At 36.0% G+C, this 26,897-nt stretch overlaps 1 protein-coding gene across 3 annotated transcripts in view; it reads right to left on the minus strand.

Annotated features, from left to right (window-relative positions):
* Positions 1 to 26,897, minus strand: part of Dcc (DCC netrin 1 receptor) — a 791,710-nt gene that overhangs the window by 593,244 nt on the left and 171,569 nt on the right. For all 3 annotated transcript variants that reach the window (XM_029558504.1, XM_029558503.1, XM_008822828.3), the window contains exon 4: positions 26,057 to 26,193. In XM_029558504.1, coding sequence (XP_029414364.1) covers positions 26,057 to 26,193 — 137 coding nt within the window. The remainder of the gene's footprint in view (positions 1 to 26,056; positions 26,194 to 26,897) is intronic.

Consider the following 26,897-nt stretch of genomic DNA (forward strand, 5'->3'; position numbering starts at 1 on the left):
TTAACTCTGTCCCCCATCACTTTTGTAAATTCCATTTTATGTAATCATTACAACAGTCCCATGAAATAAAAGGAAGAGAAAGCACTAGCCAGTTTCACAACTGAAAAATGAGTTTCCTAAGAGATCTAATGGCTGTCTTAAGGTGATGGATGAAAAATCAAACCTTGAATTCAGGGCTTCTCCATCCTTGCATAACTGGGGCTTTTTTTCTGCTCATATAGGTTCTCCCGAAGATTGGCAAAGATCCAGAAATTGGAATATGTGTCCCTGGCATGTGAAGTACAACCTTAAAGGTGGTATTTATATTTCCATTTAAATACTGTTGAACTATTTATACATTTTTCAGTGATTGTAAACTCCCATTTTAGTGGCAATTAAGCAAAGGATAAAACCACCCAAAAGGAGATTAAGATATATATATAAATATATATATATATATATAATTTAAGATATAGACAAAGGGAAAATGATGCACTATACTTGCAATAAGAAACATATTAGTGCATGGAAAAGTGAGCCAGGCTCATGTAGAATCTGGCAAAATAACTTGGCCAAAGTATATAGATTTGATCAACTTCACGGCAAGGTCATCCTTAACAGAAGATTAGCTAAGCTCTTGGCTGCCAAAGAATTTTTCTCTTTATCTGCTTTCCAGGCAAGTCTGCCCATCCTCAGGCAAAACACTGCACCAAATCATGTGCGCACACTCTTTTCCCTGAACATTTCTATACTTGGATATATTTTATTTATCATGAGATGAGCATATATGCCCATCTGCCTCACTATTAGTATTAATTATGTTATTTGTAATAATATTTTTCAGCTGAACCAACAATGATATAGCACGAATCATAATATTAATGCAGAAATCACTGCATATCTGGAAAAGAGTAAAACATTAATTAAAGTATTCAGACTACTCAATTATCTTCCGTTTGAAACATCTTCCCTCAGGACTCTACATACTGCTTCACAAATATCAATTTATTTTCAAAGGACATGCAGAATAAATATGCTCTAGGGTGGCAGTTGAGTATAATAGAGTGTCCTGGACTAGAAACCTAAAAATAGCTTTTCTTGCCATTGCTGCCATTGCTCACTGCAAATGAGGGCAAATATCTGACTCTTCAAAGCCATGACCACACAGCAGGGCTATTAGAAGGCAGTGGATTCTAAGTGGATTGGCAATTCAAGAATAGTGGCAAGGAGAGAGAAGCATTAGAATAAAAGTCTGGACTTGAGTAAACATTAGTAAATTACTTCAAACTAGTCATAGGTCAAGAGAAGAATTTGTTCTTGATATGTTGGTATCTACAATGTGAAAGAGCTGGAGAGATTTTAGTGACCTGATATATGCCTTTTTCTCTTTGACATGGCCACATTGAATTGTCTCAAACATCCTTGTGTGTGAATTTTATAAACTGTGTTTCTTGTCTGAATGAGCTTTTTGAAGACTTCTGTCATCAGTATATTCAGTTGTCAGAGAGCTGACAATCACTTGGGTGTTTGTTAAGATCTGGTGATGGTTTCAAATGAGTTCATATATCAAAAGTATAGACCAGAGAGGCTCACTGGGGGGCTTAGGGGCTAAAACCCTGACAGTTGGTGAGCTGCATAGATAGAGTCAAAGATAAAAGGCAAACCTGTTTTCAATTAAAAGTATCAGAAATTCGTGTTCCTGTGAAACTTCCCTAAAGACTGTGTTCTGGGGATACTGGGTAGAAAAAGATGACTGTTAAACCTGGGACATTTGTTTCCTAGTTCTCATTCCTACCATATAAACCCCAACTGAAAAAAGGAGATAGGAGGAATAGGGGCTTTGAAAAAGAACGCCAGAAATGCCTTCATCGTTTGGCTACCAAATCTGTAAATGAAGTGTTTTGGATATGAAAAAAAAATCCATTACTACCAAAATATTGTAACGTGGGACTTCTGTCTCCTTGACAAATATAGTGCTAGCCTTGCAGGCTCAGGAAAGACTACTCTTCAAACAACTATGAGAGCCAAATGACAGCAATCTCATTAGGACAAAGATTTAGGTCACCCGATATCGGAGTCCCATCTTAAGAGCTGTTATAGAAATCACTAGCCCTTGGCATCACTCTCCCCCTGATCATTCTAAGAAGCGACACACTGGCACGGGAAACAGCATGGAGATGAACAGCAGGAAATGCATGGATAGGGGAGGGTGACATCCAGAGTGCTCACCCTGTTCTTCAGAACCCTCTCCATTACATTTGGGGCTGGTGCTTCCCTTTTGTGGAGAAGGGAAAGGAGCTTGTTCCATTTCGAAGAAATACTTTTCCCTTTTTCTTTTTTTATTGGATACAGTTTATGCCTACTACTAAAAAAACTTCAAAATGAAAGCAAGGACTCTTCTACATTTTTCTGAGACACAGTTCATTACAACAGTCTGAGCCTCTCATGTCACTGAGCATGTTCACAGGAGCTTGCAATGTGAGCTCCCTCTTCTCCTTTCTGACTGAAATTTCACAGCAATGACACAATTTATACAGGACAGGGACTATTAATCATAGCTCTATGGACTTGGCAGTTACCACATCAGAGATTAAAACCTGGTGTCAGATTTTTAATTGGTGATAGTTCCCGAATGAGAGCTGAAGGATGGTATAGTATGAAACAACTTTAATAAAGGACAAGGGAATCACCTAGCTTTGGACTGAGCTCAGTTTTCCTCTTGATTCAGCCGTTTTCTAAATGTGTGATCATGTTTATTCATCTATATTCTACAAGTCTCAGTTTTGTTCCCTTGAAAATGGGTAATAATCATACATATCATGTAAGATTTAAAGAAGATATGGTATTGTTAAGTACAGAGTCTGTATAAGTAGGGCCTTGATGAATGTGATACTTAATATGATCATAAAAGTCAACTGCACAGCAGTGGAAAGAGTAATAGGCTAGGTATATTTGGAAACCTCCACTGCAGAATTCAGGACCTAGGAAAAGAAAAACATCTGATAAAAATATTTTTTTATGTGTATGAGTGTATTACCTACATGTATGTAAGTGAACCCATGTTGTTCAATGCCCATGGAAGTTAGAAGAGGGTGTGGGATCCACTGGAACTAGAGTTACAGACAGTTGTTTACCACCACGTGGGGACTAGGAATCCACTTCAGGTCCTCTGTAAGAGCAGTCAGTGCTCTTAACTGCTAAGCCATCCCTCCAGCCCCTCAATACGAATCTTGACTAGAACATTGGACATCTACTAGTTATCTAGGAAAGTTATTTAAAACTATCTTAATTTCAGTTTTCTAACATAAAATAGAGATATGGATACATACTTCAGTTATCTGTAGTGAAGATAAGCACATATCCATATATGATATATTATCTGATGTCTAGTAAGCAGAATTTATTCGATAAATGATGGATATTATTAATGCCAATAAAAGCTCTTGTCCCAATACATTGCACACATGTGCACACCCACCCACCCACGCATGCGCGCGCACACACACACACACACACACACACACAAACACACCTCACACAAACATGCACACTGCAACAGAATATGAGAGATTAGGAAAAGCTGTTATTAAATAGAATGGATCCTTATAGAAGGACTCTCGACTGGCAACATGACTATGGATGAGCTCTTTCATCAAAGATGGCACAAATATCCTCCCATGAGCATCACTGAGCCCTGCCTTCAAACTCCGACTTGAAAAGTAAAATATTTAATGACTAATAAAATGCAGTGATAAATTCTCATTTACTTCTCAGACACAAGAAGCAGTTGGATACCTATTGTTATAAGTCCACCTAATGCGATGATTCAGGCTGAAAAATTTCACATAAAAATCACTATGTGGGTAGAAAATACTGTTGACCTAGCCCTCATCTTACCCCTGGCTTCCAATTCTTTATCTTCCCTAATCTTGGTTATCACTCTGGAACCTCATGCCAGAGTGGCCTTGCTTACAGCTAAGATTCAAAGTTGGACCCTATGAAGAATAGCTTAATTTAAACACAAACATTTAGCACTACTTTAGGAAAATGCATCCTTCTCTAAAAGGCTTTTGGTGGAATACGCTATTTTTAGATAATTTACATTTTAAAGATTATTTTATATTTAAAAGTACATGACAAAGCTGTTTGTGATAAAATGATATATTATATATTAGTAAAACTCCCAGATACTTGAATTCTCAGTGTGTTTGCACAAAAATGGTCATGCTAGCACAGAGTTAAAATATTAGCAGAAACAGTTGAATAATTGCCAATCAAGAGGGACCAATAATAGGAATATGACACAACACATCCAGGACTAAGGTCGGGTAAGCTGCGTTGTTCAAGTACATGAATCATATCCTGCTTCTTGGCATTCTCTTATACCTGAGGCAAGTGTCTCACTTCGAAGTCCCTCATTTTGTATCTGGGTTGGATTATCTGCAGTTCTTCATAGTCACATCAACATTTTCAAAGTACACAGAAAACACTCTACTTGACCTTAAGAATTTGGGTGAGGTTGATGTGGGCGACTGAAGGGATATGACCATAGCTTGACTTGGTTTTGCACAGTGGGGCTCCTCTTATTGCTTTGCTGCATGAGAGCTGTGTGTGGATGTCTTTGTTACTGAATAAATGTAAATAAATAAATGTAAATAAATATGTAAATAAATGTAAATATGTAAATATGTAAATAAATGTAAATAAATATGTAAATAAATAAATGCAGACCTGAATCTAAGTTATAATCTAAATCCCGTGGCCCATAAGTATTGCCACCCACTTAAAGAAACATGTGCTTGAGAATAAAGGATTGTTGCTCTAAGTCAATAAGTTTTAAGATATATTGCTACACAGCACTGTTGTGATAATACCTCAGTAGAGAGAAGGACAAATGCATCTCTGTCTCTGTCACAGTTTATATAAGTGATCATCCACTTCATTTATCAATAATTACTGTATCATAACTCAAGGTACTGAGCATGATATCTCATCAATGGATGAGGAGGCAGATCTCAATTCATCAGAAGATAACTGCCCAATTGGAGAAAGGATATTAAAATCAGGAGCGATTAATTGTTACAGATTTTGAAATATAAATCTATAGTTGATGCAGTAAGTATGGAGTTCGAATTATAAATGTATCTAGAGAGACAAGTTGCAGTGGAAGAGGTGATTGTTATACTGAGTCTTATGAGATCAGAAACTCAGATGTTCAGAAATGTCAGGTAAATATAGATGATGTCTGGCTGGAACCGTGACCTGCATCACTCAGATTCCCCTAAAGGAAAGGCTGTTCTCTGCTCTTGTCGGTTATAATTAGGTTGGAGCAGAAATTTAAAGGTGCCATGTCTTCTACTTTCCAAGAGAAATTTAGATTATTCTGCCAAATCTCCTAATTTGAAAATTTGGTTCAGCAATTGAATGAATTTCTATTAAAAAAAAAAAGGAACAGTTGGACTTTTTGGATTCCTGTTTATGCAGAAAAGGAGAGCATACAAGGAAGCCCAACTAAGCAAATTTCATTTATAGATAATAAATACAGTAACATATTTACTTAGCAATACAGTGACATTCAATATTCCCAGACTCAAAGTGGTTTTGATAGCTGACAATTACCATTTCAAAAGTCCACAAAGAAATTGATGAGAAGCTAAGTTACATTTTACAATTTTGACTTCTAAAGCATGCTAGATTCATATAAAAAGGCAACACGGCACTGCAATACAACTTTTGATTATTCATATTCATAATCCTGCATGTTATTCTGTAATAAAACAACGTCCAGTGGCACTACTTATAGATAAAATTATATTCAATGCACTGTATACTCTATATGTATTGACCTTAGAGCCCTAGCCAGTCTGGAACTCCCTATGTGGATCACAGTGGACTTCATCTCAGAGATCTTCCTGCTTCTGCCTCCACAGTGCTGGGATTAAAGGTGTGCATCACCATGCCTGGCATCATAGTGCTCTTTTAATTGATGTGTGAAATTACTTTATGTGTTACACAGAGCTTATATCTATTTACAGTTAAAAGTCTGATCATTTAAGGAAAGAATGAATAATTCACATTTATATTTTATAACATTATGAAAAACTTATATCCATGTAGTAAATGGTAGCTTAAAGAACTAGAAATTGATAGTTAATGATAATATCAAAGTTTGACATCTGTAATGATTAATTTTCTCTGTGAACTTCTTGGATTTAGAATTGTCTAGAAGATCTCCCACTGGACATGTCTGTGAGGCAGTTTCAAGAGAGATTTAACTGAGGAGATGAGAATCGCTCTGAATAAGGATAGACTCATCCCATGAGTTCAGGTCCTGAAATGAATCAAAATGGAATAAAATAAAATCCAAGAGTTCTTTCTGTAATTCCTGATCTGCCAAAATGTGAACAGGCAGCCTTATGTGCTTCTTGCCAGGGTAACACCTGTGGCCATGCCTTACTCACCACGATGGACAGTATTCCCTCAACTCTGGAGCACAAATAAATCCTTCATCAGATAGTTGGTCACAGAAACAATAAAAATCACTAATACAGAACATTGTGACCATGAAGTGGGGTTCTTGTTGATATAAATCTGGCCATGTGGTTTGAAGGCATTTGGGATTCATTTATAAGAAGATGTGGAATAACTGGTACTGAAAGCTAGAGGAGCCCTGCAATGCTATAAACACAGATTAATGGACCGCTCTAGAGGCATTGCAGAAGACTAGAGGGCCAACTGGAATGCAAGCCCTAGAGGTGGGCTCATGAAGTCCAGAAGGGAACAAGGGCTCTTTCAGGATACACACGAAATAAGTCATTCACATTACATTCTGGCAAAGAAATTACTTTCTTTTGCCAATATCTTGAAAATATGAGTAAGGCAGAATTCAAAAGTAATAGGTTAAGTTTTTGGTGGAGGAAATTTCAAGAGAGTACACTATGCAGACCGTGGCACAGTTATTGCTTACAGAACTTACCCAGGTTTACACTGAAAAACAGCAGAATGTGAAGCAGAAAAATGTGAAAAATGTGAAGTTTGGCAAAAAAAAGAGTTTTAAGGCATTTACAGGTGAAGGTAAGGATGGTTTGGACAAAATGGCCATTAATGTTAAGCAGATTATGATTAAGGAGAAACCTTATACTTGCACTGTAACAACAGAAAATATGCTTCCAGGAAAAGATCCCATGTATGGACAGTTATACGGTGCAACACACCAAACTCATTTGAGAAGAGAGTTTCTGAAAAGATAGAGCCTTCTGAGCACCATGATGGAAAATGCCTGCCTAGGAATGTGTTTTCCAGGTTTATTGAAGAAGGCCCATATAGGCTCCTTCAGCTGTGATCTATGGGGCCTGTGTTTCAAGATACCAATCACTAATTAAATAAAAAATTACAGCCAAATAAAACTCTCCTTGGAAACAAAGGTACTATTTGATTATATTGAAACATAGGATTAAATTCATGTTTTTAAGAGACACACCCAAAAATTATTTCCACAATGAACACATAATACAAAGCAAATAACACAAAGCAAATAAACGGCATTTGAAAGAGGATCGTATTTAATAAATTGAAATATAAAAGTCTTTAAGATAGAATTATAACAAACCTGAATTCTCTTTTATTCTTTCCTAATTTAAAAAATTATTGATTCTTTGAGAATTTATACCCTGTGTTTTCATCACATTCAGATCCCCTCTACCTTCTCCACTCCTACTTTACTTTTCATGGAAGTATCCAAAATCCCTGACTTATGTCCTCTATTTTATTTTAAATCTATGGGGTCTAACCTGTACTTCCTAAGTGCTCCTGGTTATGGTCTTCCCCTTGGAGCCTAGTCCACATACTATATATCACACCAGTAAATAAAACAGACGTTCCCTTTCCCAGCATCTATCAATTGCCAATAGATATTCAGCTAGATCTGGTGCTTCCTGCCCATCATTCCTATACATGTTGGAGCCCTGTCTCTCTCAGGTTTACAAAGGTTTTATGTATGCCGTCATAAGTGCTATGGGTTCATATGTGCAACTGCTCTGAGACATCTAGACAACAGTTTCCTTAATGGCAATATGTTCTTTCTTTTCTTACTACCAGATGACTTTCCATTTTTAAAAGCAATGCTTAAAAATCCCTGAAGTCATCATATAAGACAGTTTTCTGTTTCTTGACCCCGGGGATTCTGTTTCAGCAGGTCAAGGTGATGTAAATGTTTTCATGTGTGAGGAAGATACAAAAGTGTGTGCAGTAGGTGTGTAGGTGTGTGTGTGCGTGTGTGTGTGTGTGTGTGTGTGTAGTACAAAAGTGTGTGCAGTAGGTGTGTAGGTGTGTGTGTGTGTGTGTGTGTATCTATGTGTGTACGTGTGGAGGTCTGAGAGTGATCTTGGGTGTCCTCTCTCCTCAGGTACACATCCACCTTGATTTTTGCAGACAGGACCTTTCTTTGGCCTGGTATTCATCTGTTGAATTAGGCAGGCTGGCCTGAGGGCCCCGGTGATCTGCTAGGGTCTGCCTCCCCATTGCTGGGATTATAATCACACAATACAAGACCCTGATTCTCATATAGCTTCTGGGGATGAAACTCAAATTTTAATGTCAGTGTGACAAACACTTTATGGACTGAATCCAGACCAGTGTTTTCATTTCTAATAAATTAATGGTGACAGGCTCTTGGTCTGTAGAACACAGAGAAGTACACAAAAGTACAGTAAAATCCATGATATTTATCTGTATTTTCCTTTCCAGAAGGATCACTTAGCTATCCCATGGTTTCACTGGTTCATCTGAGGCATCTCAGTTTGTTTGTATTTATGCTAGTTTTTATATGATCACTGTATGAGAAAGGTAAAGACCCCACTTCTCATCTGTTCCCTAAAAATGATGACAAAAATGATGATAATGTGGATAATGACAAATGTCAAATTTCTGTTCTTTTGTGAGATGAATGAAGATTAAAATTACAGAATGCCTCCCATATAATGTGTTAGAGTGTATGGTGCCCATTAAATTTGTGTTTTTAGAACGTGAAAGCTACGCATCTTTGATTAAACAAATTATTTATTTGTTACTTTGGATATGATAGTTAAAACAGTTAAGGACTCTACTTCAGTGGAGTTCACAATGCACTGGGAAGTCAGGAAATAACAATGAATGGATAGGCAGATAATAATAGATTGTCTTAAGTACTCCAAAAATATTAAAAAATGAGAGAGGGAGAGAGAGAGAGACAGAGAGAGAGAGAGACAGAGAGAGAGAGAGAGAGAGAGAGAGAATAGCATTGTCAGACAAGGTAATTCTGAAGGACTAATTAAGTTCCCAAAGACAAAGACAGCTCCATGGGAAGGTGGTATCTGACACAAATAGAGCTCAGCCTTGAGAAGAGCTGAGGGGGAAGAATTTCAGACATGAGGAACTATCCAAAGAAGTGCCACAGGAATGAAAATAGTTATCACATTTGAGGAAAAAGGAGAATTCGTGTCAGTAGATCCTAGTGAATAAATAATTGGGAATGGTGATTTCACTAAGATCACAGGCATTCATAGGGTATGGAGAGGAGATTTTAATTCTCAAGGACATTTAAATTTCTAAGCAAGTTCACCCAAGTTCTGATTACACTAAATGAAACTAGGTTGCAGTCAACAAAAGTGGAAGAGACACAAGTTAAAAGGCTGTGCAACTGGTCTAAGTAACAAATGGGGGCTGCTGGATTTAGGGAGAGGAAATTAGAATGAAGAGACATGGACAAGTTTGAAACATATTTTGTTGGTTGAGCTCTCATAGACTTACAGTGGGGAATAGTAAATAGAGCTGTTAAATCTGATGCATACATTTAATATATTATTATACTGAAAAGCCTTATTCATTAAGACAAACTATTTACTTTGACAGTTTTTATATGCATTATGTATGTAGATGATGAATATTTTTATCAGGAGCTAATTTAATTGTGTATACTTATTTTCTTGATGAATTTCTTAATAACTTACAATGTTAGCATTTTTCATTAGCTTTCATACATGTAAAAAATAGTAGCAAGCTTTTAAAATTCCCTCAAGAAAGCCCATGTTACTTTAGCAGAAACTTTTCTTAAATTGCAATAGCAGACTTTCATATAATGTTTCATATGTATCAGAGCATGGTTCAGGTCAAAGAATAAGGTTAAACAGTTCATTCAACCACCAAAACCTAGTCCTTATTCTCTCATGATTAGCACCTAAAATCTGATCCCATAGCTTTGACTCAGTGACCATATATGCTATGACAAATTCTATTAACTTCATTTCTACTATCTATCCTCAGGGTCATCCCTAACATGATTCTTTATCACGACTGTTCGCTTCCTTGAGTTATCCTAAAATATCAAGTGACATTAGGGACATTAAGGCCATTCAGGCTATCACACCTAAGGGCATAAGCTCTTTATGATACCTGCTGATTTTGCTATTCTGAGTTTGAGTAACCAAAAAAAATGGTGGGAGCTACAAGATAGCTCAGTGAGTGTGCTAGAGAGGTTCAGTTGTCAACTTGACACACCTGCAAAGAGGGAACCTCAACTGGAGAATTTCTTCTGTTGGACTGGCCTTGCCAGCATGTCTGTGAGGCATTTTCTTGATTGTTGAGTGGTATGGCAGGACCCTGCCCACAGTGGGTGGTGCCACCACCGGGTAGTTGTTTCTGTATTGTATTAGATATCAGGCTAAGCACAGGCCAGGGGAACAAGTCAGTAAGCAGCGTTCCTTCATGATCTCTACTTCAGTTCCTTTCTCCAGGTTCCTGCTTGAGTTCCTGCCCTGACTTTCCTTAATGATGAACTGTGGCCTGGTAGATGTAAGATAAAATAAGCCTTTTTCTCCCAAGTTGGTTTTGGTCAGTGTTTTATAACAGCAATAGAAAGCAAGCTAGTAGAGTGGTAAAGATGCTTGCTATACAAGTCTTGCATAGTAATCAACGGGAAAACATGTCAACATATGCATGCTCATTGTTAATAAAAAATAAAGAAAATGGGGGTACTTATAAAATTTCTGCTCTATTCTGGGCATGGAGCTAGAGCTGCCTTAAATACTACTTTACTGAACCTAATCCACACAGCAATTATACAGGGTAGGTAGCTACTATACAGACAAAGCTTAGATACTCAGTGACATATTCACAGGCTCTCACTCAGAAAGAGTCTCCAGTGTACTATACTAGGTTGGAGATATGTGAATGGAAACACAGGTGGCAGGAAGAGGAGGTAGAGAGTAAGCAAAATATATGAGTCACAATTATGCAGCTGCTCCGGATTTTAGGGGAGATCCTGATAATCATAGTGTTTCCACAAAGCTTTCAGTACAATTGGAGAAAATGAAAGGGCTTTGGGGTGGGAAGCCATGTGGTTCTCTGCTTATATGGAAGACAGCAAGGCGATAGTAAGGTGAAGATCTCACTCACTGATACCTTCTGAAGACAGAATTCCATTTATTAGCATAGTAAAAATCAAATTAGGAAAATATCCCTCCTCTCAAATCACCTTCTTGCATATATCTACATAATGACCCAATGTCATCTTAATTCCCATAGTATCTGGCAAACTAAATTACCACTCTAAAGAAGAAGTGCAATGTTATTTGCACTGTCCCCCTTCTGTCTGGCTAACCATCCTCTAAGAAGCACATACACATACAAAATCCCCCAGCTCATTTAAAATTTCTTTTGTTTTCATGCCCTGTAAATTTGTGATAAAGTCTTACTACTGAGAACCCGGCAGTGGGTTTGCTAACTCCTTCTTGACTGTCAGTAAGAACAGACGGAAAGAAAATCAAATTATATAAGTTAATCCCATGGACTAATTATTTTCATTGCTGGTCCTCTGAAATGTGCTAGATGCAAACTCAGAAATGCCATATTTATTTATCTTTGCAGGAGGGAAGTTCTGTGCAATGATTAATATGATATCATGTTGTTTCTTATACAATGTATTAGTGTGTCTGAACTTTAAGAACAAAGAATTTCTATACCCATTAACTATGTTAAAATCCACTTTTAACTGAGCAGGTAATTTCCACAGAAATATATGTTTCGATTAAGTATGAAATAAATTGGTGTATCTTTGCTGCTGATACTGTAAATGTCTTACCTACTATCCATCTTTAATAGATAACTTAGGGAAATATTAGGTTTAATTCTGTAACCTTTTAAATTACACATAACATTTTCCAAGCTTTAGCATTTAGAGAGTCTGGGAAGTCCTATAGGATACATTTATTTAACACTGACAAATTAAGAATTTTTCAAACTTGGAAGACTATACAGAGGTATAATTTGTTTTATTTATTATTGTTGCAATTCATTTTTGTTAAGAATATCAAATAACACAGAGTGAATGAGAACACCTAGACTTCATCTTTACTGTTACCTTTGATCAGAGTTACTACATATTTAAAAGTAACAGCTTTTCTAAAAAAAAAAAGGGTATTAGTTACTTTTGTTTTGTGATAAAATACCATGACCAAGGCAACTTAGAGAAGAGCTTATTTTAACTTATGGTTCCAGAGGGCTAGAGTCCTTACTGGCAGGGATGCAAGGCAGCAAGTGGCAAGAGCTGAGAGCTGAGAGCTCACATCTTCAGCTAGGAGCATGAAGCAGAAAGAAAGCAAATGAGAAGTAGAGCAAGGTTATGAAGTCTTAAAACCCACCCCCAGTGACATGCTTCCTCCACGAAGGCCACACCTCCTAAAGATTCCAGGATCCTCCCCAAATAGTGCCACAAACTCACCAACAGTTCAAATGTTTGAGCTTATAGGGGTCATTTCTCAATCAAACCACCATAATAAGTATATAGATTAATTGAGAAAGCAGGTTTGGGGTATGAGAACTTTTCACAAAGGGCTTTTTGGTCACAGGTTATTTACCTATACTGCTGTGACAAATGTCATAACACGAGTGACTCATAAATGACAGAAATGTACTGTTCACAGTTACAGAGGCCAGGAATCCAAGATCAGGAAGCAGTATGATTTGGTTCTGATGAAGACTCTTCAAGACTGCAGATGTCCACCTTCCCACTGTGCTCTAACATAGTAGAAGGGGCAGCTATATCTGAGATAATTTTTACAAGGGCACTAATCTGAGCCATCTCCTTGGGTATTAGTGTTTCATCATATGAATGTCACAAACCATGATATTCTTTCATATACTGAAGCCCAACATTTAGTATGAAAATCTAAATACAAACATAAAAGAAAAATAAATATTTATAACATATTTTTTGATATTTTTGAGACAGGGTCTCCCTATAGACCCAGTTGGCCTGAACTGTCTATGGAGACAATGCTGGGAACAAGAAAATGACTAAAACATAGCCCTCATCTTTAAGAAATTAATTTAAGTTACATGTGATCACAATTCACTAAAAGATTATCTTTAGAAACTGTATACTCATACCCTATGTGTTGCTGGCAGTAATTTAAGGAGGAGTGAAAGGAAGAATACAATCACCCCACAAGTGAAGGAAGTATCCTGTACAACGATCAAGTCAGATGCACACATGATTCTGGGTTAGTGCCCAAGAGTAGCAACACATGACATGTAGGTTTCACATTCTCACTAGCTATCTGGGCCACATGCAGCACTTAATAGTTCCTTCACACAGTCTTTCATCTGGAGTGCACTGCAAAGTAGGAAACCCTTACCCTCCACACACATACCCATAAAGGATTGAAGCTCCATAATGCAAAGGCAAACAAATTAAAAACTAAGTAAAATTTTGGATGGACACTTCTCTTAGAAATATAAAATATACAAGATCCAAATGCTTAACTCCATGAAAACCTACTCATCATCAGTCAGCAGAGAAATGTATATAAAAAGTACAGGACAGTAGGATATCCTCTTGCACCCACTAGGATGGTAGACTCATAGATTTAAGTGAGGGACAAGCATTTATGAGAATTTAGAGAAATAGCAACATTCTTGCACTGCTGGTGGGATAGCAAATGATATAATCATTTTTGAGAACAATTCTCCAATAATCAAACACAGAGTTATCATAAGGCCCTGAAAATTCACTCAAAAGAAAACTGAAACCATATGTCTACACAAAAACTTGTAGACAAATATATAGAGCAGAAATATTGATTATGAACAAGGGTGAAGGTCAGATAAGTGCCCATTCACTGACACACAGGTAGGCAAAATCTGCTATATCCTTACAATGGAAAGCAAATTTGTCATGGAGATGAAAATAACAGGGAAGAACCTTGAGGATATGCAGAATAAATGAGCAGTAACAGTCAAAGAGATTTCAAACAGATGAAATGTCTTGACCACGGAAATATGCAGAAGTGGAAAACAGCTCAGAGCTGTTGGGTTGCCAGGGGATGAGGTGAGCAGCAGGGTCGGGGTGTTGGCTGAAGGTTGTAGGATTTTGTTTGAGGTGATCATGGTATTCTAAAAGTAACTGTGCTGAGGTATATGCACGTGCAGCTGTGATTACATGGAACATCATTAATCTATACATTTTGAAAGCAAAACTGCATGACGCTGTGAATTATATAAAGCTATTCTGCTTATTTGTTTGATTTGCTTTGCTTTTTGGTCTTTTTTGAGAGTCTCCCTATAGCCACAGCTGGCTTGGAACTCACTATGTAGACCAGGCTGGCCTAGATCTCTGTGAGATCTACATGCTTCTGCCTCCTGAATAAATGAAACAATCAGTGCATGGGTTGGAATTTCCAGTGCTTTGAGTCTGCCCTTTTAACTCTGGTTTGTATGTTGATGCTGACCATCAGTGTGTTGCCAGCATGTGCTGTTATAAAATTTTGTTTTATTTAATAAACTACAAGTACTTTGGTAGTTCTCTGCTAAAATATATCAGAGCGGTAATAGAGTTAATTCCACACCTTACTATGAAAAAGCACTGAAGTAAATAGACAAATATATTGAATAATAAGTTTAAAAAAGAGAAATTTAAAGAAATGTCTAAGAAGAAATTGCAGCCTGATATTGGGAAAATGGCGGACACAAGTGATGCTAACTTTTAATGGTTGTGATTAAAACACTGGTGTCTAATTGAGTTTGAGTCTTATCACAGAGTCAAACTCCTTCTGGGCTAATGTGTGATAGGGGAGCTCAGACAACTTTAGCATGAAATGCCCTTATGGGCAACTTTATAGCACTGTTAGCAGTTCTCCTTCACCTTAGCTGCAGATGGTCAATTATGTCGCTTAGATTGTTAGGACTAATTAAAATCATACCCTTAGATTGCCTTTTTCATGCTCTGAGTTAATCCACGGTCTCTGCCTTTCCCTGTGGGCTTCACCTTCCTCTCCTAAGAACAAAAGATTAGATTCATAGCCATACCAAGGATACATGAAAAAACTTTATCCAGAATGTGTTATCCAAAAGCAGGGATTAATTGGTGGCCCTCAGCACACAGTAGATACTACAGTAAATATCGGTGTCCTTAATAAACAGGTCCTGCCATCAATACAAATAGAATATCTATAATTAGCTAGAATTTTCAATAAGCACTAAATCATTTATGACTGAAACATGAATATAACTTTGATTCTCATGCTTCATGTACAAATTCAATGGAATCTTTTTGACATTATTTGTGACAGAAATTTGCTTGTAACAACCATGGTTTTAGTCAAGAAAGTAACAAATATAAGGAATCTAAAGTGTAACGGGAAGAAGCATCTCAAAGATTATTTTAAGTTTTGTTCTTGACTTAATTCTGCCTTCAATCATGTGCCTATACCCTGTAATTATGATCACAACCCTCCATAGAAAAATTATTAACTAAGTTCAATATGATCCATTTGGTGCTTGAGAAGAATAATCAATACAAACTTAGTTAAAATACTTATTTTATGACTATAAGTATTAAATTTATATGACCGGGGATTCCTTGCTAATAAGGCAATTATAGAGATAAAGAAAATTTAAGAACTACTACTTGGGCAGAAGCAGTAATGTTGTAAATTCAGACAAACTCCATTTAAGTTAAACATTACATATAATAGAAGAGCAAATATTATCTTAATATATTCCATGGTAACAGTTTCCCATGAGGGGCTAAGCCTAAATACAAATTTAAGTTAGCTAAAGTATGTAGAAAAAGTTGCATCACCTAGATTTTATGCAGCTATTTCAATGACTCATATTCTCTACTTGATCAACTGTATGTGTTCTAAAAGAGCAAGTGATATTATATATCCTTCGTTTCAATTGATAAAATCAAAACATATGAAAAGATAAAAGGATAAAAAGTCAAATCACCTTTGAATTATTATTTATTTCTATTTTGAGAAACATCTGGGAATTGACTGACAGTGTGATATACACATGATTCTGCACAGTAAGTTCATATATCATGTATTAGAATTGTTATAAAAAAGAAATAACATGCTTTCAATTAATAATATACTTAATGCTTAAACAGAATGATCATTTATGAATATAAGATGTAAACTGCATTGTTTTTCACACTTAATAATTGCTAAATAAATGGCAATAATACTGAATAAAGGGACAAGATGTTTATAATGACTTTATAACTATTAAAAACTTCATTATGTCAGCATAGAAATGATTTTGTTCCTTTGGTAGAAAAGCGTGTACACACTCCTCAAAATCTAACTTTATTTCTGTGGCTAGTGTGCAATCAATGTTGAAAATGCATTTCTCCATTGTCATTCCTTTATAAAACTGATAAAATGATCTTTTGAATAACAGGGTGCAAAGATCAATTGATATTTTAGTGATTTTGAATCAGTTTGACATGTCATTAAAAAATCTTAATCTGAGGGACTTAGGCAACAAAAGTGTATTCCTCATCATATAGAGCCTGGGCTGTCTAAGATCAAGGTGTAAGCCGGGATAAGTCCCAAGTGAGACCTTTCTCCTTAGTTAGAAGATGGTGGCTTTTTTCTGTATCTATATGTGACCTCATATTGGCGTACCAGCATAGGCATTAAACTTGCCTTCATTATCCCTTATCCTGGTTAATTTTTGTCATCGTGATACAAAGTAGACATTTCTAGGAAGAGGGATCTCAACTGAGGAATTTCCTCCATCAGATCAGACTGTGGGTAGGTCTTTGGGGACATTTTCATGATTTCTAATTGATGTGGGAGGGCCCAGTCTCCTGTGGGCAGTGCCATTACTGGACTGATAGGCCTGGACTTTATGATGAAGGTAGTAACCCAAGGGAAGAAACCTAATATGCAACATTCTTCCATGGTCTCTGCATCAGTTCCTACCTTCAGGTTCTTGCTTTGAATTCCTATCCTGACTTTCCCAAGTCATAAGATGACTAGGTTTCATAAGATGAAACAAACCCTGTCCTCCAGCAAGTTACTTTGAATTGTGGTATTTGTCATAGCAATAGAAAAGCAACTACACCAGAAATTGGTACCAAGTGTGGAATGTTGCTGTGACCAGCCTGACTGTGTTGTTTCGGGGGGAGGATTATTGAAGCATTTGGAATTTGGGGCTGAAGAGCTCAGAGCTTCATTAACTGCTTTTGTGGGAGCTTGTGTAGCTCAGTTTGTAGAGTGCTGGCCTAGCATGCAGGAATGGGTTCTTGCCCCAAGACCACATAAACCATGTGTGGCACATGCCTGAAATCCTAGCACTCTTGAGATGAAGGCAGGAGGATCAGAAGGTCAAGGTCATCTTTGGCTACATAACAAGTTGAAGGACAGTTCGGGGTACATGAGAACCTATCTAATAAAAATAAATACATAAAAATAAATAATATGTGGAAGTAAAACCTTTGCTTTACTGGAACAATGGATGCTGATTAGCTAGAGATGAAAATCAGCTGCGATTGACAAAATATTATCATCTCTGACATGAAATCTGCTGGGAAATTATTCCTTAGGTTTACTACACAGAAGCTGTGGTTCAGAGGAAGTCAAGGCTGAACGTCAAGCTGGCAGCCAAACATAGAAATGTGGGGGGGTCTCCAATGTGGTATTGATTTTGGAAGGCAGGAACAGCTCATGGAAAGTAGATGTGGTTTGGCACTGTGTGGGAGGGTCAGAGTCTCCCTGAAGAGAGGCTAGGAGAGGCCATTGGTGAAGGTGTAACCTCAATTGCAATGGGAGCCCCAGAATCAGAGGGGTCATGGAGAGAAGCTGAGGCTTGGTACTGCATGACATGGTCAGAGGCCCTAAAGAGAGGTCAAATGGCCATTACTGTAAGTGCATCCTCAGTTGCAGTGGAGACCCAGGTGTGTTGACTTACCAAGGTCCTGGGATGAGCAAAAAGGACAGCAGTAGGTGTGGAGAAGAGTCCGAGCCTAAGAGATAAACTGTGCTATAGGCAGAAGAATCTGAGAAGTGCAACTACCAGGCTGTTTGGCACAGAGACAATCTTGTGTGACTCCAAGCTACTGGAAATTGCACTATTCACATCACTGGGTTTCTGTTTTACTTTGATTTGAATGAAACTGTGCCATGGTTCTTCCCTCTTGAAATAAGAATGCATACAGCTTGTTTTTGAATTTACAGAAGCCTACAGTTAGGACATTTTGAACTTCTAAAGAGACATTCAACTTTTAAGGTGGGAGATTTTTCAAAAACTGTGGAACTTTTTTAGTTGTCCTATATTTTATATTGTGTTAATATGAGCTACTGAGGACAAGCAAGAGAAGAAAGATTATGGTTTAAGTGATACTTTTGTACATCAAAGTTGACAAAGGGTACATTGTGATGGTTACTTTTTGTCAACTTGACATAGACCTAGATATACCTGGGAAGCAGGAATTTCAATTGAGGAATTTTCTCCATCAGATTGACCTTTGACCATGTCAGTGGGGAACTTCCTTGATTTCTGATTAATGTAGGAGGGCAAAGCTTACTGTGGGTGGAAGCCATCCAAATGCAGCAGATGAGCTTGGGCTGTGTAGGAAAAGTTGCTGAGCAACCCAGGGGAAGCAATCCAGGAAGCAGTGTTCCTCCAGGTCTCTGTTTCAGTTCCTGCCTCCAAGTTCCTGCCTTGGCTTCCCTTGATGGTGAATTGTAAACTGTAAGCCAAATAAACCCTGTCTTCCCTAGGTTGTTTTTTTTTTTTTTTTTTTAAATCAGTGTTACATCCCAGAAACAGAGAGCAAACTATAATATTCCTTAAAGGTCCTGTGTCTGGTTACAGTCACATTGAGGGTCAGGGTGCCAATATAAACGTTTGAGAGGCACAGCTCTGTTTACAGCAGTATTATACAAAGATACAAAGAATCATGAGTCTCAGTAGAAAGCTGGTATATTTTGATAGAAAATTTGATTATATTTTATGTGCATTCTGTAGTATTTCTTAAATTTAAAACTTGACTGAGTTAGAGAACAAACCAAGTGCTCCAAGCTAGGAAGGCATGGCGTCTTTGTTTTAAGCACCTTCTTCTCTGGCTGGAAAGTACAGCATGAACAGCAGGGTGTGGAAAGCACAGGGGAAAGCAAAAGCTAAAATGTTTCACAAATAGATACCATCCTTCTGCCACAATCTTATGTGTCTAGCAATTACTGCCAAGAACATTTCTGCGTATCACCAGGATACCATTATGTTGATTCTTCCACAATTCATGAGAATTACAAAGGGGCAGTTACTGCTATATACTGCTTGTAGAAGAAAAATGGGTATGGAGAGACTACAAGGAACATTTTAATAATGTGTCATTTATTTTTACTTTATTTGCCTTTGCTTAATCTGTGCAACTAGGTTTTAGGTTTCTCATGAAAGCTGGAGGAGAGTCTTATCTTTTGTTACTTCCCAATACATTCAAAGCTGCTTTGTTGCTCTAAATATTTTCCTTTCCAATTCTTATATCTAAGTAATCACCAAACCCTACATGGAAGCAATTGTCATTCTTTTACAAATGAGGAATTCTGAATTAAATAATTGGGCCAGGTGAGACAGTGTGTGAGACACACATCAAAACAGTCACCATGCTATTCCAGTGTACTCAAGACCTGTTTGCTTTGGCTTTTTCAGTAATTTAATTTCTTACTTTTTTATTGACCTTACTAGTCTTAGAAGACTGGATCTGTGTGGTGGCTTTTTTCCAAGTTCATACACTATTTGGTAAAATTTTTAGCATACATGCACCTCCATTAGTTGCTGGTTTACTACAAACATTGTCATTCAGTTATACTTCTAAGACTACGGTTGGTTAGCATACTGTATAGACATCATTATTATTATTGAGAGTCATTTTTACCAGACAATGAGATATTGCTCTAAACATTTCATCATAGGAAATAATGATTTCATCACACACGTTAAACGTATTTTTTTGAGACAGGGTTTCACTATGTAGTCCAGGTGAGCCTCAAATACTTCATCTTCTTGTCTCAGCTTCTCAACTGCTGGGATCACAGGTGTATGCCACAATACCTGTTGCTCCATATGTCTTAGCCTTTTCTCTTACTTGACTTTTATTATAATTTCTCTGAATATTTCTGAATATCTTACTCTAATATCAGTTTAGAGACTAAATATATTATTTAGTGGTTGAAATGTTATATGCATGCACATCCGAAAGAATATAAATTTAGTTTTGAAAATAAAGTTTTTGGAGTACACAATAGGTGTATGCATTTCATTTAGATATTATGCATATGAGCATACTATGTGAGACTACATATGTGTATAGTGTCATTTAATGAAGTGGTACCTGTATATATGATGATAGTTCTGAAATTCTAATGAAATATAAAAGTTCCTGTCACCTAATCCATCGTAGCTGCCATAACATAATATCAGAACACCTTAGTCACGTGTTTATGGTGTTCCTTGTAAAGAAATCTACATCGCCAATCATATAAAAGTTTATTACAACTATAAACATTATGTAATACTTGATTATATTACTTCATAATTTATTATACTTCTTATGATTATGTAAAAGTATATTTTCTATTATAGAAAGTTTACAGTATACAAGATGAGCAGTAGTTTCATACATGTTTCTTGACTACAACTGAGGTCACATACCAGATGACTGACTTTCACTGTCTAAGTGCAAATAAGTAGTTTCTGTGAGGTCCACACAATGATAAGACCCCACTGATGACACAATTCTCAGAGAGCTATCATTGTGCAATTATGTGACCTTGTTAAAATATAATTTAATATGAATCCATATTCGTGAGGAATAAAGAAGAAATCTGTGTAAGATGGACATTCTCAGGTCTTTTGAGAGCATCCTACTTAGCACATACCTATGGGATAAACTATGGGACCTTATTCTCCAGAAGTAGAATCAATAGGGGAAATCCTCATTTCAGGCATAGACACCTACTTAAATAGCTTCCTCTTCTTAGAGAGAGATCTAAACTCAAGGGGAATATGAAGTAGAATTTGCCACTCATGGAGTAGAGGACATGGAAATTTCTTATATTTGGTTCCATGATCATAAACTGGTGTAAAAGATTGATCTAGAAGACTAATACATGCCATGGAAAATTGCCTTCTTGTAACCCTTGCCATAATTTCTCTAGAAATTTAATAAGTCAAATAAATACTTAAGAAAATCTATTTGCACAGATATACATTGAATGCCGTATTATTTTTATTGATGCAAATTGCTTGAGAAAAATCAAGAATCCTTTTAAAATGTTGAAAAATGTTTCATTTCATTTTCTTCTCCGTGTTAGGCTGTGGGTTTGACTGGAGAGCCCTTTCTGAGTGACCTCTCCAACCGTATCCTTCTCTACAGCTATGAACTCTGTACAGGTCTCCTTAAAATTCATATTTTATTGATGAAAGATTAAATACCTCATAAAGTATTCATTTTTGCATTGATTCAGACACGCTATTTATATTTTAAATCAATCTAGATTTGAAACAGTAGAAAATTTCCTGAATGTTTTGTTGAACCTTTGCTATAGTGTAGAGGTCTATATGATGTTCAGGATAGACAGCTGTGGAAAAAGGCAATTATATGTTCCAAATTATAATCAGATTATAACTCTAGAGCTAGATAATAAGACACTGAAAATATGAGTACACAAAACAATTCAGTAGTTCTTTAAAGAGGTTAAAGGTTTATAAAAGTAATAATCATGGTACTAGAGATTTACAGAGAACATCCCTCTGCCTCCTTGTCTTTAGACCCTGTTCTATCCTGCTGCTTGAGGCATTGCCTTCCATGAGAACAGAAATTGATAATGGTGTGGAAATGCCTATTTGTTGACAGATTAATTTCTAGCTAGCAGTGATATTGAGAGATATGGATCATGAGGGTGTTGCTGTCATCAATGGGATAATCCACTGAGGAGGTCTAAGATGAATAGGTTATTCAGATTTGGAGCGTGGCAGGAGGCAGCAGATAACTTGAGGTGTACCTTTGAAGGGTGGCCCTTGTTCTTGAACATTTCTTCTTGTTCTTTCTCTTTTGGATGAACCATGCTTCTGGACCAGCCTGAGGTGAGAAACTAATTCACTTGACCCTCTATCATGATGCTCTCTCCCCACAGGCCCATAGTAAGGAGCCAAAGTGACCATAGATGGACACCACCGAAATTCTGAGCCCAAATAAATTTTCCCAGAATCTCTTAATGTCAGGTATTTTTGTCACAGTACAAACAACATAGACATTGGCATCTAGCCAAATCTTCAGAGCTCCTAGGCTTATATACAATAATAAAACATTAAAAAGCAATGGGAAAATTGATTTGTGAACTTTTACTTATCTTCCAAGGTCATTAAAACTGGGTTTAAAACATTTTGTGGCTTTATCAGAGCCTACTATAATGTTATTATAAAAAATGACCAGTTATATTTTATTGATGGTTATTCTGTAGTTTCAGAAATACTGCGACAAATGGTTATTTTTGAGACGATATCTACAAATGTATTCATGTTTATTAATTTTAAACAGTTATGTCCAATGTTATAAAAAACAGAGGTTTCCAGATAGACAATGATTATAAAGCTTTTAGTTTTCATTATATTAGGAGACAATGTAAATGCTAGACTTTAAATTATATTTGATGAATATGGACTCACTGAAATACTGCAAAAGACAGCAATATTTTTCTTAATATAGTTGTATATAACATAGTGCTCAACTTGAAACATCATGAGTTCACGAAAGTCAGTGAATGTTCAAGAAATATCATAAGTTGAAAAGTAAAGAAGAAATCTGATAAAATATGTGATTAAAGATTTATAAATACAAGTTTGGAATTTTTGTGGTACTTTAATCTTATGGAAAATATGGCTGTGCTTAAATTCCTACAAACTATGAAAAAACTTGAACAAAATTGATAATGAGGTCCGTTGCTAATCATTATACACTTTTCTAAAAGGTTATAATGTTTACTTTCAAATAAAGTCTACTAGAGTGACACTAGCACAGCCCAACACTATATAAAACACTATACTATAAGCATCTATTTTGAGAGCCAAGATAAACTAGTTACAACAGCTTCCAACCAACTTCTTTATTGAATCAACATTTTTAGTAGTCATCAATCATACATCTATGAAAGATCTTTAAAAATGTATGCAAAGTTACTATGGTGATTTCTTGGAAACAAAATAAATAAATAAACAAAAAGGTAAGATGGAAACATAGCTCTATTCTTTTAAGGTACAGGCAGTCAGTGGCTGCGAAAGACAGAATCACTTTTCTTCAAGAATGAGCTCCCTGATAGGTTATTGAATCCTAACTACCCAGCACTTAACACATAAGCACATGTATATATAAGTACTGCTAAATGGACTCAGTAAGTTGTTTCTATATATCACCAATAATTAAAGAAGAGGTCATGAAGTTGAAGGAGGCTTGGGGAAAGCTAGAATGGGGGGATTGAGGGGTAGAATTATAATTAGAGTACTCATGTATCAAAGCCTCAAAAAATATAAACAGATTAAAAAGAGAGAAAATAATAATGCTTCTAATTGACACTTTCAACATGCAATCTAGAGCCTTAGAAACAGGTTTTGCATTCATAATAAAATATAAACCGAGAGATGAGAAGCCAGTGATTTTAAATAAGGCAACTTGGTCCAGTAACTTGTATACATTATTTACAATTATTTATATGTATAAGAAGTTCCTAGAAATCAATAAATATTTTAATGTTGAGGATTTTCTATCAACTTCACAAAGCATAAAATGAAAATGTTCAGTAGAAAATAACTTCTTTTTATCCTTAGCACCTTTTATTGAAGTATGGCCCTTGATTACAATATGGCATGTGTATCAATGTCGATCAGGAGGGGAGTGGTGGAGGACACAACTACAGAAACAGTAAGATGAAGAAGAAAACATAACTTTAATGAAATAGAGATGCAAAAAATTAAAATGAGGTTCCATGATATGAAATTGTGAGATAAAGAAAGGTAAATTCCTTACTGTTAATGAGAGTGCAAACAGTTCAACATTATTTTCCCTTTGTATATAAATAAATAATAATTAGCAAACTATTTAAGAATGAGGTCAGTTTTGTGTGCTATTATTACTAAAAAAATTGAGGAACACAATAAAGTTAACAATATAAAAGAAAATCCTATTGAATAGTCACATATACGTAGAAACAGAAAGATGCTATGATTCTTCGTTAATTGTAAACTAATTTACAATATAACATCCACTTTATTTTTATGGAACAAATATTGGACAGGGTGTGTTTCTGCAAAGTCCAGGTCACTGGATTATGTGACCTTTATTTTCTAAATATTTTTCAGTGTTTTAGATTTCTTTGATCTTTTTAATGACAGCATGCTTCATTTTCATACCTTCGCATTTATTTTTGTGGTTGTAGAAGTGATGTGCAACTTTCAAAAACAAGTTAAAAACACCCAATCATTGATGCCAATTATGCATGTTCCTTAACTCTTTGTCTGTAGACTGTGAGCACTAAGACTGTTTTAGACTTATTTTCACATAACTTCATCCCTTTCTTTCTGATAGCCACTATGTGTTACTGTACCTCAAAGATACAGATGTGAAAGTGCTTCATTTACTAAAATGATATTGTTACCATCTTAAAGGCTAATATTTTAGTTAGAATAATGCTGACTTTAAATTCAAAGAATTTTACATTTGTTGTTTAATATTTATGGCTTGATGAAAGAATAAGAAACTACTGACAACCACCATATATACTTTTATACATTCAACAGACTTTAAAGGCTTAAAGCAAAATGGACTTTGCAGCAATATGATATAGGTTAGCAGACAGGAGATCTTATAACTCATTATTATCTTTTAATTTCTTTGAAGTAACCTATAAACAGCCTGTAAATTTTCTTGGATTCTTTAAAATAAATACATGAATAAATAATCAATAAATAAAATTTTATCCCTTAGGGAAAGCTTTCAAACATCAGTAAACAATTTTTGTAGTATATAGGAAAATAGCACGAAATATAAAAATATTAGAGTATTTTCTCCAGAGCACATGATTCAAGTAAAAATGCATAAAACATGGTAAGAAATGCATTTGCCTGAGTTGGTGCCATAGACCATAGTAATTCTTAGTTTGAAATAATGTGTGGGAATTCCTGAATTTCTGAATGACATGATTCTATCCAAGTACCTTATATTTCTCTAAATTATATTCCTGCTATGCAAGATTTCCTTAAACATATTCAATTTTAGTGGTTTACTTTGAACGTACCACCCACAAATTTTCCCCCTTAATAAATCAAACTTAACAACACAGAGAGTTTAATATTAGAGACCTTTCGATTTCAAATGGTATCTACTTTTCCACTCAGCTGCAGCTTTTCACAATTTCATTCATTTTTTCTTCATTTAATTTTCTGCAAATATAATATTTTGAAACCCTTGTTATTCGACACATCTGATCATTCACAAGTTAGGCTACTTTTCATTTGCATCACTAGACTAATTAGAGTAAGGAATAATATATCTGGCTTTTAATCAATGAGTAAATATTCAAAAACTACATTTAACCCTTGTACAATTCATCAAAGTAGAGCAAATCCATGTGTGCAGTTCTAGGACTGTTTCAATTTCACACTAATAAACATGGAAAGCAATCAGTGATAAGCATTTAAAATGCCATCGTGATAGATCTTGAAGGATGTAATGTAAATTCATCTCCTATCGCCAACTTACCCAAGACTGTGAGCTCTGCAGAGGCACTAATATTCTCATTCTTGTATGTGACAACACAAGTGTAGGTTCCACTGTCATCATCTGTCACATTAGAGATGAGCAAGTTGCTTCCGCCCAACAAAGAATATTTTTTAGACCTGCAGTTGAATGCAATAAGATGGTCAGTTAGCTGATGTGAGCACTAGGCAAGAAACTCAGAAGTGCTAATGAGTTTCACAAAGTTCCCATTATGAAAATTGGAGAAAATAGGAACCCTATATCACAAAGGCTTTATAATATCTTGCTTATTGAACAAATTAAATCCAAGGTAAACTACAATTAGGAGAATGGAGTAATCCAAAATGAAGCAGATTGTGCATAGTACTAATTTTATAATGGTGATAATTTAGCAAATCATAGGCTGGAGAGATGGTTCAGCAGTTAAGAACACTATCTGCTCTTGCAGAGGACCTGGGTTCTAGTCCCAGCACCCACATGGCAGGTAACAAGTGATCATAACTCCAGTTCCAAGGGATTCAACTCCCTCTTCTGGCCTCAGCAGATATGGGTGCACTTACAAATTCTCTTATCTTAAATTTGAGGTCCTCAATCCAAAGCCATGGTTCTCCAAATGGAAACCAATGTCTCCTGCACTGAACTCCAACTCAGTGACCATTTACAAAGCCACATTTCAACTGAAACAAAAATGTCTGGTTTTATGCAGAGAACTTCACATCACACTGAGGCTGTAAACAGGTTTCTTTTATGTTTTTGTGATCTCACAAATGCTGCAATGGCTAATTATGTATTGTTATTTAAATATTTATTTAACTTGGAATAAATTTAAATAATTTATGATCCA

This window comes from Nannospalax galili, unplaced genomic scaffold (assembly GCF_000622305.1).
Source record: "Nannospalax galili isolate Female #2095 unplaced genomic scaffold, S.galili_v1.0 scaffold1609, whole genome shotgun sequence".
Lineage (NCBI taxonomy): Eukaryota > Metazoa > Chordata > Mammalia > Rodentia > Spalacidae > Nannospalax > Nannospalax galili.